At 33.0% G+C, this 13,449-nt stretch overlaps 1 protein-coding gene across 1 annotated transcript; it reads left to right on the top strand.

Annotated features, from left to right (window-relative positions):
• The first annotated feature begins 184 nt into the window (after positions 1-184).
• On the top strand, positions 185-13,445 carry ccdc62 (coiled-coil domain containing 62). Its single transcript, XM_051120652.1, has 14 exons — positions 185-608; positions 700-740; positions 1,161-1,298; positions 1,734-1,926; positions 3,346-3,512; positions 3,667-3,768; positions 5,014-5,185; positions 5,379-5,495; positions 7,805-7,893; positions 8,723-8,823; positions 10,941-11,447; positions 11,712-11,847; positions 13,081-13,299; positions 13,392-13,445. Exons 1-14 carry the CDS (start codon positions 548-550, stop codon positions 13,443-13,445), a joined length of 2,097 nt encoding a protein of 698 aa, XP_050976609.1. The 5' UTR covers positions 185-547.
• The last annotated feature ends 4 nt before the right edge of the window (positions 13,446-13,449 follow it).

Here is a 13,449-nt window from a genome sequence, read left to right as displayed (position 1 = left end):
ACGTACGTACGTCGTTATGAAATATTTTTGTGTAATACTAATTTAATAATTGTAAAATATATAATTAGACTTTTAAATAAGAAATTTGATGTCATGTAATGAAAGAAATATGCATGAAGTGATTTTTGAGCGAATCTTTTAAACCAGGCATTGTGTTGGACAGCCGCGCTAAGCGCGGATCACAACATGCCGTTTGAGAATTCCGCAAATAATCACCCGCTTCTTGTCACATACATTTCACAGTGATTCTGAATTTAGCTTTTAATTGCACATTTTTTTTAGTTAGAAGTGAGTAGGATTCGGATAATTTATATTGCATGTATTGTTGTTGTTTTTAATCCCGAGTGTCTTGTTTACACTTAAATAGTGCATCTTTAAAAACAAACTAAACTGTGTCATAACCAGGTATCGATAACAAGATATTGATATTTTGCATCGCTATGATGTTGACGCTGCTGTTTTGTTCATTTAAAGTGAAGTTAGATGTAATGTTAAGTACTGTCTGTTAGTTCAGACATTTGTCAGTGTTTGTTCAATGTGAGATGTGATGGAGGAGTTCAGTGAAAGAAGAAACTCTAAAACTCCTGGAAGTTTTTCGATATCCAAAGGTGATAAACATGCAAGCATGAAAGAATATTAGAAACCCTTTAAATTTAAAACTTCATTGATGATTCGTTGCATTAAATCATTGATTTACAGGATCTCCAGTGGAGCCCTGGCACAGTACCCCTGTTAAAAAGGTTGGTTGGTTGATTTTTTTTAAATTGTTTTATGTACAATATCAGTCATTAATGGGTGAGTTTAGTGGACAGTGAAGGCACACCAACAGTCTAGCATATATTTATAGGAACTCATTCAGTACTGCTTCAAAAGAGAGACTGAGCTGGAATAAAGACGATTGTGTTATTTCATACTTGAGATGAATTTATGATAAAGAGATACTTTTATTACAAATCTTGCAAATAGAATACTAATTATACTTTGAATGTATATTGTTTTGTTTTTCAGTTTGCATTGTTTACATTGCACATTGTATCTGTACTGCAATGTGTTCATGTTCATTTGTATTTAACGTAACCTTGATTTTATGTTGAGCAGTTATTTCAAATTCAGCTTTACACGTATTGGTGAATAAAAAAGATTTGATTCTGATCCTTCAGCATCTTTTTGCTGCTAATGAGACCCCAGATGTTTCTTCCACCAAGCTCAGAGATGAAAACAGAACAAGACCTGCAGCGCTGAGTCTGCATGACCTTACAAAACCAACGTCCTCTTTCTCATTAACACAGGATTTCCAGGTAACACATGTTTGAAAAGGCTTGAACTGTGCCTTTTGCTTTATAATTGATAGTTATTTTAAAGGAATAGTTCACCCAAAAATACAAATTTGCTGAAATTTTGCTGAATTTTACTCTCAGGCCATTCAAAATGTGAGTGAGTTTCTGCTTCATGGGAACAGATTTAGAGAAATTTAACATTGCATCACTTTTTCACCAGTGGATCCTCTGCAGTGAATGGGTACCGCCAAACAGCTGATAAAAACATCACAATAATCCTCAACCACTCCATTCCATTAATTAACGTCTTGTAAAGCAGAAAGCTGCATGTTTGTAATCCATTTTCAGCAAATTAAATTTTTGCTTTACTATTCCTGTAAAACTGTGACTGCTATGGAAACTCATGGATAAGTTTGTGTTTTCTTAACTATGTATTGGCCGTTTTTATGTTACTAGACTCCAGTTAATGGATTGGAGGTCTCCACTATCCAGAGGCAGAGGCTTGAGCTGCAACTTCTCATAGCAGAACTGAAGGACCGTGACCAGGAGCTCAACTCTATGGCAGCAGCCCATCACAAGCAGCTGCTGTCCTGGGAGCAGGACCGTCAGAGAGTGCTGATCCTGGAACAGAGATGTGCCCGACTGGAGGGTAATAGTGACTCCAGAGCAGGGTTACTTAAAATGAGACTAAAACTATTAAAATAATTTTTTTATTGAAGTAAAACATGAAAAAAAAAACACTGAAATAAGCTGAAGCACTAAAATTACTAAATAAACTAGAAATAAATAAAAACCAAACTGAAATAAAATTAAACCTAAATAGTAACTGTTAATAAATAAATAAAAATGTCAAAAACACATTACAAAATTACTAAAAGTTAAACTTAATTTTCTTAACTAAAATAAAAACTGAAAATGTAAAAATAAAAGCTAATTAAATAGCATAGTAATGGAGATGAAGTCTGAAGTTTATTTACTTTTCTGCTTAGCAATACTAAGATTTAATTACAGCAGAAAGTCCATTGAAAGATAAAATTGCATGAAAAAAACATTAAATACAAAAATACCCCAAAAAATATAAAAACATTTCCGGAACATTCCGTAATAATATTTAAAAAAAAAAAAAAAAATACTAAAAGATATACATTTGCACATATATACATTTACGTCTGTCAATACATAAACAAAATATACATCCATTCACACACGCACATAAAAAGAAAAGTTTTAAAACATACAAGTGTAACTGCAAAAAGACCCCAAGCATCCACATTACATGCATTGAACAGTACCATACCATACCATATGAACCAATACCATAAGGAATGGCTGAACTAGCATAACTTTTTGTCCTTGCTTTAAATATTGTCAAAATTACTTATTATATTAATAATATTACTACATAATAGTATAATTAATACTAAACTAGCACTTATTTAGACTGAAGCTCACTTATAATCCTGCACCAAAACAGTATAATTTAGTTTTAAATGATCATTTCCACATTTTTGTCCAATACAATTAGGTTATTTTTGCTGTACTTTCAAAACATTGCTCTACTTTTGCAAATTAGTTTCAGTAATAAATGTTTAAAGAAGTGAAATGGATCATTTTGAGCTGTGAACTCTTCTGATTCAAAGATGCAGGAAATTTAGTTTTTCCTGAATCAAAAAGTAATTAAATGTACAGTCTCTTCTGCTCACCAAGGCTGCATTTATTTGATCAAAAATACAGTAAAAACAGTAAAATTTTGGAATAATACTGTGATTTCAAGTAACTGTTTTCTATTTGAATATATCAAAAAATGAAATTTATTTCTGTGATGCAAAGCTGAATTCCAGCATCATTACTGCAGTCTTAAGTGTCACGTGATCCTTCAGAAATCATTCTAATATGCGGATTTGCTGTCGAAGAAACATTTCTTAATTTATTATCAATACTGAAAACAGTTGTGCTGCTTAATATTTTTCTATAAGTTACAGTTATTTTTATGCATCCTTGCTGATTAAAAGTATTACTTTATTAAACTTTAGAACACTAATGTGTTTGACTGCTGATGTTTCCTTAGATGAGCTGGAGAAGCGTAATGAGGTGATCAGAACTCTCAGTAAGCGGACAAAGGTGGCAGAATCGAGAGAAAAAGACGTGTACAGAGAACTCAACAGCACCCAACAGCAGCTACACGAGCTGAGCTGCAGACAGATGAACACCACCAGACATGAGCAGGACTTAGAGGTGAAGTCATATCTGTTTTTAGGTCTGAACTTTTGGCCCATATCCTGTTCCCATTCCTCCATCTTCTCACATCTTTTCTTGTCCACTCTCTTTCTTATGATTAAAATACTCCATATCGTGTTATTGTAATTTATAATACTTTGTTTATTCATAGGAGAGGAACCAGAGTCTGAATTCCACGGTCTTGATGCTGTCATCACAGGTGGGGCAGCTGCAGGTTCGTGAGGAGGAGCTCAGCTCCATGCTTAAACTGAAGGTAACAGAGACTTAACGGAGAACTCCACTTCCAGAACAACAATTCACAAATAATTTACTCAACCCTTGTCATCCGAGATGTTCATTTTTTTTCCTGTCTTCAGTCGTGAAGAAATTATGTTTTTTTAGGAAAACCTTTTTAGAATTTTTCTTCATATAATGGACTTCATTGGTGCCCCGATTTTGAACTTCAAAAATAAATGTCGTTTAAATGCAGCTTCAAAGGGCTCTAAACGATCCCAGCTGAGGAAGAAGTGTCTAGTAAAACGATCTGTCTTTTTTGGAAAATAAAAATTTGTATACTTTAAGCACAAAAGCTCGTGTAGCACAGCCCCTGGGATGTGCGTCCATGACGCTTCGCACTATTGAATCACGTTAAAAAGGTCACGCGGAACGTAGGCGGAACTACAGACCCAGTGTTTACAAAGCAAATGCACAAAGACTAAGAAAGTGCAAGTAAGTCAAATGCTGTTTACAAACTAAAAGGTACAACGATGTTGGATGATTCTGAAGTTGCAGGAGAAAATAAGATGGAGTTTTTCGACATACTCTACCTTTTGGAGCCGAAGTGAGCAAACGATGAACTTAGACGTGATTCGTAGTAGTGATGGGAAGTTCGGATCATTTTACCGACTCAGACCTTTGAGTCTCGTTCAGCAAAATGAACAAATCTTTTTTTGCGTCATTTTGTTCATTTTAGCAAAATCAGCATCATGTGACAGCCCCATAAGATGAACGAACGACTCGAAAAACCCGAAGACTCGAAACAGGTGAACTAATTCCAGTACAGAACCTAATAGGATGTTGCGTATGCGCGACTGAACAAATCACTCCCCGAGATGACTCGTTCTTCCCGAGTCACATTAAAAATTCATTCAAAATGAACGAATTGGTAAAGAACGACCCATCACTAATTCGTAGCATCGTGGACGCACATCCCAGAGCCTGTGCTACACAAGCTTTTGTGCTTAAAAAGTATACAAATTTTTATTTTTCGAAAAAAATGACAGATTGTTTAACTAGATGAGACCTTTCTTTCTCGGCTGGGATCATTTAGAGCCCTTTGAAGCTGCATTTAAACTGCATTTTGGGTTCAAAATTGGGGCACCAATGAAGTCCATTATATAGAGAAAAATCCTGAAATGCTTTTCTCAAAAAACATAATTTCTTTACGACATCTTGGATGACAAGGGGGTGATTCTGTTTATTCAGACACATTAATGTAAATACATGTTTTTTTCATCAGGATAAAGATGTGATTGAGGCCACCAATCACATTTTAGAGCTGTCTGGTCGTCTTTGCGAACTAGAGAAATCGATCGAAGAGCTGCGAACACGTGAGAGCAAGACACTGCGAGAAATGGAGGAGCACAAACACCGTTTCAGAGAAAGCAGACACGAAAACGCACAACTGAAAGGTAAACAGTGTAATTTCACAATCTATTTGCTGTGTCCGAAATTGAATAATGTAAAGTAGGTACTTTACTTGGTTTGAAACGTTTTTTGCAATTGTTAAAAAAAAGTGTTGTAAATAGTATTAATGTGTGCAGTATGAATGAATTCGTGCTGGATTCATCTGGATGTTGTCGGTACGTTTAATTTTTTTTGCAGCTGAGCTTCAGGAGAAAACCATTGAGAACAACAGTCAGAGAGAAGAACTCATCCGCTTAAAACAGGAAAACCAGCTGTTGAAGAAAGACATCACTGCTTTTGAACTTCACATGATGAGTATGCCACTACTGCATGATTCATAGTGTAATATGTGGACCCTGCACCACAAAACCAGTCATAAGTAGCACAGGTATATTTGTAGCAATTGCCAACAATTAGGGATGTGACGAGATCTCGTGGCACGAGATCCGATGTGTCTCGTGAGATCTCGTGCCGATATCCTGCAAATTTTGCATTTTCCATTTTGCAGTGTTTACTTTAGAGCTGCACGATTGATCCTTAAAATATCCAGATCTCGATCCAAACACCAACACGATCTTATTTCTGAATGACAACGATTTAGTTATGTCTATTAGGACTGTTTCACGTTGCGAGTCACGTCAGTGGAGTGTAAGAAACATGTTTTGTCGCTCCCCATATTAGTTAATCAGAGGGTCGGAGTAAATATGAACGCAGAGAGAGCAACACCAACAGTCTTTTCAACTACATTATAATCATTATTTCTGTGTTACAGAGATTTAAATAATAGAAGTACTGGGATAAAAGTTTATAGTTTGGGTATAAACACTTATTGTCTACAGTAGCGATCAAAACGAAAGTATCTTAACACTTGTATGTATTGTAAAGCTTGTCCTCTTCCGCTAGCAGGTGGCAACAACTGCCCGTTTAAAAAAGTATGTCATTGAATCATTCATTCAGAAGATTTCCATAGTCAAACAAGTCTTAATGAAATAACTGACTCCTTCACTGAATGTTTTTTTTTTTGTTTTGTTTAAATGAATATATGTTTTTAAAAGACCTAAGCAATGAACAGTTTGTCAGAACCACTAGTAAATCACATTTTTTTGTTTCGTTTTCTAACTTTTTTTCTCCAGAATCGTGAGAGAATTGTGATCTCCAATTTATTAAAAACAACTGGGATTCTCAATTTATCCAGAATTGTGAAGCTCTTGTTTTAATGTTCTTTATTACAGCATGTAATTCATTAAAATGGAAGTTTAATTTCATAAAGTTCAAAATGCAACCACATTTTTTTGCATTTTGCCTTTTTCAGCTGAATAAAAGACTATTTTCCCTATATATTTCATCATTGAGGATTTCTTAAGAAAAGTTTAAAAATCTCATCTCGTCTCATCTTGTGGGATAAGTGTCTCGTCACACCCCTACCAACAATACATTGTATGGGTCAAAATGATCAATTTTTCTTTTATGCCAAAAATCATTAGGATATTAAGATCATGTTCCATGAAGCTATTTAGTAAATTTCCTACGATAAATATATCAAAACTTAATTTTTGATTAGTAATATGCATTGCTAACAACTTCATTTGGACAACTTTAAGGCGATTTTCTCCTATCCTAACAAACCATACATCAATGGACAGCTTTTTTATTCAGCTGATATTTGAGATGATGACTGGTTTTGTGGTCTATGGTCACATATAGGCTCATCATAAGCATGCTTCCGACACAAACATCTAAACATTGCAGATATCCATCACTGATTATGCAGTTTGCAGTTTGATGCAACTAAAAATATGCATTTTTGTTCAGCACCGAAAGTGATTTAATTAAATACACATGCACACAGACATGTGTCTGTTTTTATAAGACTATTTGGTTTCTAGAAAAATGTTAACATCTGGTTCTGTTGGACTCCTAAATTTTTTTTGCCAGCTGTTTTGAGTAGTTGAGTACCTAAAATATTTACTTAAGTGCTCTTTTAAATTTCAGTAATTTAAGAGCAAATTTGCATGTTTACTGTTTTTTTTTTTTTAACGTTGTTTATTAGTCACATGACGTGCAGATGAACAATTACATTATTTCATCTTTTTTAATATATTTAAATATATTTGTAACTTTAAAAATTTAGTTAAGTTCTATTCTAAGATATTTTGGTTTTAAAAATATTTATTTTAATTTTACATTTTTATGATTTAATTAGCTTTTCATCAGGCCTGCAGTATTGGGAAACCGTCTTTTTGCTTATGTATGTCGACAGCAAGGCGCCTCTATTATTTTTAAGAAACTGCAGAAATAAAAATCTGAAAATGTATTGTCTGTGAGATTATTAAAAATGTGTTTTGGAAAATATTTTCAAAAAGGTTTTAAATTGTCAGTAAATATTTTTAAAATAATGGGTTTTTTTTATTTATTTGTTGATGCAGGTCATTTTTAAAAAAAGTAATGTTTGAGATCTTTGAAAGGGTTCAGAAGAGAGCCGTAGACTGCATCTGTTTAAAAACTGATCATTAACAGCCGTGATGCCTAAACAATGATTGGTGCAGAAACATACTTTATAGTCTTTGCATGAGTGTTTAGGCGTACTGTTTTAAATGAATGGAGTTGTTGTGTCTGTTTCCCAGATGAAGAGAAGAGCTGGAGGGATGAATTACTTGAACTTTCCCGATCAAAACAAGCTCGAGCCGAATCTGAACTGCTCTGTCTGCGACAGGTACTGTCTTTTAAAACTCCCTCTCTTTACATCATCCAGTGCCAGCCAGCGTTCATTTTTAGAAATCTGTCTCCTTCCCATTTGTTCTTCCAGAGCAGTTTTTCCGGTATTTCGGCATGCTTGTAAGACTTCCTGCATTCCTTTTCCATGACTTAGTGATTTTAACATGGTTGTGGTCTCTTCTAAAATGAACCCAGTGTTGTTACTGAGATACTATTAAAGTTTTTATTAATATTTAGAATTAGTTTTTATTTTCTTGATGTGGATGTGGATTTTCATATTTAATTTTTTTTACTTTTAGTAATTTTGTTGTGTATGTTTGTCTTATTTATTTATTTTTATTTATTTATTTATTTATTTTTTCTGTTTTAGTTTTTTTTAATATTTCAAGTTAAACTTAAAGAAAATGAGAATGAGTGCCTTGGCAATAAGATTAAATAAAATTAAGGTTTAAGGTTTTATTTTTATATTTTTTGATTTCAGTCAACATTTATTTTATTTCAAGTAACAATCTGTTTTTTTTAGCGGAGATTACCCTGCTTTAACCTTTTCGCCAATGTTAAATAAGAATTATTTTTCTACTTTAAGTATTTATGACAGGTCGTTTCATACTCCTGACAAGTAAATAATGCTGATGTGATGTAGTCAAAGATGTGTGTCCACTCTGAAAGCAAATTCTTCTTTAAGCAATCAAAGTATTTAATATTTAGCATATAGTCGTATCCTAACCAGTACTTAAAGCATCAGATGTGTTCTGATTGGTTAGGATTTGCTTCAGCATATAATAAATGATTAATATGGTTATGATTATTGCATGTGTTTATGACAGGTGTGTGAAAACCAACAGAATGACCTCCAGCTGCTAAAATTGAACTTGGAGAGCGCCAGAGAGGCACTCCGACATCAAGAGGGTCAAAGGTCACGGGAGAGGTGGGCATCTCCAATGTGCTCTGTTTTTTAAAATTAAATTGCTTATTTCAGCCACTGTCCAGACCAGTGTTATTATTTATTTTTAATTTAATTTAATTTATTATTAATATTTTTTTTTATTTTTATATATTTTATTATTTTTTAATATATAGGTTGTTTGCACATGACGTCATTGCTGTGGCGCGAAATGCAGCTGGAGGGCAGGAAGTGATATTTCTCCATAGGAATTCACTAGCAGAAACTCAAAAATGCCTATGTTTTGTGTTGTTTATGGATGCTCAAATCGGTCAAACCGAGAAACCACAAAATATATTTTATCATGTATGAACATTTTCTGTTCATAAGGGCGGAAAGGCAAGAAATTGACTGAAAAGCGCAGGAAAAAGTGGCTTGTAAACCTGCGTCTGTGGTCAGGAGTAGAGTCGGATAATGCTCGTGTGTGCAAATGGTTAAGAAAAGATATAATAATATGTTAAGATATTAATAAAGAAATATATAAATATATACAGGGTGAGACAGTGAGAATTCACCTAATGCTAAACGCCACACGTAGACACAATGTAAGATATTATATTTGTAGTTCCGAGAGCGTCATTGATTATAACGGAACATTGTGACATTGCAATACATTGAAGTGAGTGACAGCTTTTTAGTGACTATGGAAGCGCTATTTGCTCGCTTTCTATGATCAGTTCGGGAATTTGAATAAAAGTTTCGCTTTATATGCTGCTAACAGGACCAAATGCCAAAAGTTATTACTGTACAAGAGAAACATATAGAGAAACGAATGTCTGTACTGTACAAGAGTGTCTGTACTGTATAAACAGAAAATCACAACATATGTTGGATGTGATCCTTATGTTATGAAGAGGAGTGATTTTTCAACTAAATGGAAATAACTGCCTCAGTTGCCTGTGTCATCGAGGCGGTGGAAATAAGCTACGCAACTAAGCCTGATAGCAACCAAAAACTCTTTCGAAAGTGATTCCCACATTTATATGAAGGATGCAGGATATATTTTTTTTTCAAATTCTGAATTGATTATAGCCTAGAAAGCGAGCAAACAGCGCTTTCATATAGTCACTAAAAAGCTGTGACTAACTTCAATTTATCGCAATCTCACAAGGTTCAGTTGTAATCAACTGCAAATATAATATCTTATTTGCATTGTATGTACGTGTGGCCTTTATCATTGCGTGAATTCTCACTGTCTCACCCTGTATCTATTTATGTATTTCTTTATATCTTAATATTATTAATCTTTTATTAACCATTCGCACACACAAGCATTATCTGACTCTCCTCCTGACCGCAGACGCAGGTTTACAAGCCACTTTTCCCAATTTTTTTCAGTCAATTTCTTGCCTTTTCCACCTTATGCAACAGCAGATGTTCATACACGATATGAAATAAAACTTCTCGATTTGACCGATTTCCATAAACAACTGAAAACACAGTCATTTTGAGATTCTGCTATTGATTCCTATAGAGAAAAATCACTTTCTGCCCTCCAGCTGCATTTCGCGCGTCCTCGGAATCACGTGATTGCAAACAACCTATTGAATTTTCTCTTATTTTTATATTTTATGTTTTTATTTTAATTTTAGTTTAATTTTTAGTAATATTGTTATATATAGAAATTTTGTTACAATACTTCTGTTGTTACTATGTTTTTTTTAATTATTACTAATAAAGTTTAATATATTTTTAAGTTAGTAATTGTATTTTTAAATTAGTTTTTATTTTTAGATTTTATGTACTTAGTTTTTATTTAATTTATTTTTTAGAAATGTTAGTGTTTTTAGTAACATTGTAAAAAAATTGTTTTAGTAGTTAGTAGTAGTTTATTTAGCTTTTATTGATTTCCAGTTAGAATTTTTATTTTGAAAAAAATTTTATTTTTTAATATTTTCTATCATTTTAATTTGTTTTCAATATTACTATATAGGTTTCATTTATTTTATTTAGGTTTATTCAGGTTTTATTTCATTTGTTTATTTCAGTTTTTAGTTTGTATTAATTTCCAGTTAGTAATTTTTACGTTTTATTTCAGCTTTAGTTGATAATAATAACTCTGGTCTAGACGTCTTGAGTTATGAGTGTTATTGTGTTTGTAGGGCTGATTCTGGTTTAGGAGACAGTCATGTGCTAAAATACAGTGATCATCAGGAAGGGACAGAGCTAGAAACAGGGCTAATGTCCACCCTGTGCCACAGCACGAGCGAAAATGCCCCACCGGTTTTAATGCAGCATCCTTGCGTTGAAATGGAAACGCAGACTGACTTTGAACATGATGTTGGTGCAGCTTTGAGAGCCATAGAGGAAAGTTGCTCAGGCGCCAACATCACTCCCGTTAAGAACAGCTGTGCAACTAGCCAGTGTGACATCACTGAACACGAATCACCCAAGAAGGAATTGAAGAAAAGAGCGAACAACTGTGCTGAGTTGTCATCCCAGTCTCTCTGCTGTGATAACACTGACAGCCCATCAGAAGATCCACAGAGTCAGGCAGTGTGTTCTGACACTAGAGCTGACGTGGATTTAATGGCTGTCATTGACTATGATTCAGAGACAGGAACTCCTGTCTGTGTTGTCGATGTGGATATCAGTCCAAGAATCTCTTGGTAGGCTTCTCTAGTGTTATTAAAACATCTTGCGAGTTAGGTTGTAGTCATAGGTTTGTACAAAAACCCCAGTGAATCTGAAACCAAAGTTGCTTGTTTTTTGCCCCATATTTGGATAAAAGCATTTACATGTATGCATGTGGCAAATGCTTTTCCAATTGCAGATTTTATGTAGGTATATTTTAGGATTGAGCATGCAAAAAAAAAAAACAATGCTAAGTTTGCTGGACTGATGTTAACCGTGGCTTTCTCTTTGTTAACTAGCACGGCAGATCTGAGCCTTCTTCATCTGGATTGCCCCTCCCCCTCTCACAGAAGTAGACGGAGCTCCGTCTGTTTACCCGATTCTACGCTAAGCATTGAACTCTGTGCCAATGATGTAACTCGCCACGGCAATGAGGTACCTCAACAAACACTTTACATATATATATTTTTTATCAGGAATGTGATTTTTCTGTATTTATACAGAAAAAGATGTGGATTTTCATATTTTCCTACCCGAAAAGTTTAATTTAATTTTTATAATTTAAATAACAATAAATTAAAAATTTATATCCTATTAATATCATTATTAAATACTCAATTTTCTATAGTACAATAGAATTGTTGCAGTAGTAATATATTTATATTATTTTTTTCATTTAATTTTTAAAATTTAAATAATTAATATTATTATTATTATTATTAAATACAAATTTTGTACAGTACATTAGTGTAATTCCAATAACAATACATTTCTTTATTTAATTTTTACAACTTAAATAATAAATTAAAATACTATTTTAAATAATATTATTGTTTTATGTTTATTTTGTGCAGCGTTATTGGAATAGTTTTTTAATTATGTAATGTTTATAATTTAAATTACAAAAAATTAAAATGAGTATTTTGATTAATAATAATATTAATAATGTTTCCAATTAACAATGCACATTTTTACAGTACAGTGACAGTGCAGTAGTTAAATATTTCATTATTAAATACTCATTTTGCACAGTACAGTGGTATCATTGCAATAGCAATAAATGTCTATTTTTTTTTACAATTTAAATGAATTAAAATAGTATTTTAATAATATGATTGTTTCATTTTTTTTTTCAGTGTTGTTGCAATAGTAAAATATTTCTTTAATGATTTAATTTATATAATTTTAATAACAATAAATTAAAAATATTATTTTAATTAATAATATTAATAACGTTTTTCAATTAAAAATACAAATTTTTAACAGTACATTAGGATTATCGCAAAAGTAAAATATTTCATTATTAATTACTCATTTTGTATAGTACATTATAATTGTTGCAGTAGTAAAATATTTCTTAATTGATTTAATTTTATTTGATTTAAATAATACATAAACAAATAATATCAATAATGTTTCCACTTAATAAATACATATTTTTACTGTACAGTAATATTATTGCAATAGTATTATATTTAATTTCCACAATTTAGGTAATAATAACATTATTATTATTATTATTATTATTAGTATTATTATTAGTCATATTGAATGTAATGAAAAACATTATTTCTCTTCGTCCAGATGCCTGTTTAATGTGTGTTTGAATGAAGGATTCAGCGTTATCAACCTCTAGCTTTATTGTATGTATGTTTGCATCTCGCACAGGAAGGCTACAGCTCGTCCACAACACGGTTACAACGTCTGCTGGCTGAGTCTCAGGAAATGGTGGCAAGTTTGGAAAACTCTACTAAGAAATCTGTCAGCCCAAAAAAACCTCAAAGCCCAACGAACTGTGACGCCGCTCGTCACCTCCAAAGAAACCATGGCAATGGCAGCCACTCCCAAACCTTCACCCATAGCCAAGAGGGCAGCCAAACACGTGGGGTACCCATTACATCACAAAACTCATTTACATAACAGTTTGAAGCATAGATGAAACTGCAACTAAACGGTATTGTCTCCATATTGTCCTAAAGGAAACTGACTCCCAGAGTGAAAGCAGCCCACGTCTGCAACAAGGAAGCAAGTAATGTG

The sequence above is a fragment of the Labeo rohita genome, chromosome 10 (genome assembly GCF_022985175.1).
Source record: "Labeo rohita strain BAU-BD-2019 chromosome 10, IGBB_LRoh.1.0, whole genome shotgun sequence".
Taxonomy (NCBI): domain Eukaryota; kingdom Metazoa; phylum Chordata; class Actinopteri; order Cypriniformes; family Cyprinidae; genus Labeo; species Labeo rohita.
The sequence above is the reverse complement of the archived record's forward strand: the minus strand, read 5'-3'. Positions and strand labels throughout refer to the sequence as shown.

Bases quoted from the DNA above. Each gene is read 5' to 3' on its own strand.
- ccdc62 (XM_051120652.1), top strand. From the start codon at position 548: ATGGAGGAGTTCAGTGAAAGAAGAAACTCTAAAACTCCTGGAAGTTTT. The intron at 1,927-3,345 runs GTAATAGTGACT...ATGTTTCCTTAG, and splicing joins GAGATGTGCCCGACTGGAGG to ATGAGCTGGAGAAGCGTAAT. The intron at 8,824-10,940 runs GTGGGCATCTCC...TTGTGTTTGTAG, and splicing joins GGTCAAAGGTCACGGGAGAG to GGCTGATTCTGGTTTAGGAG.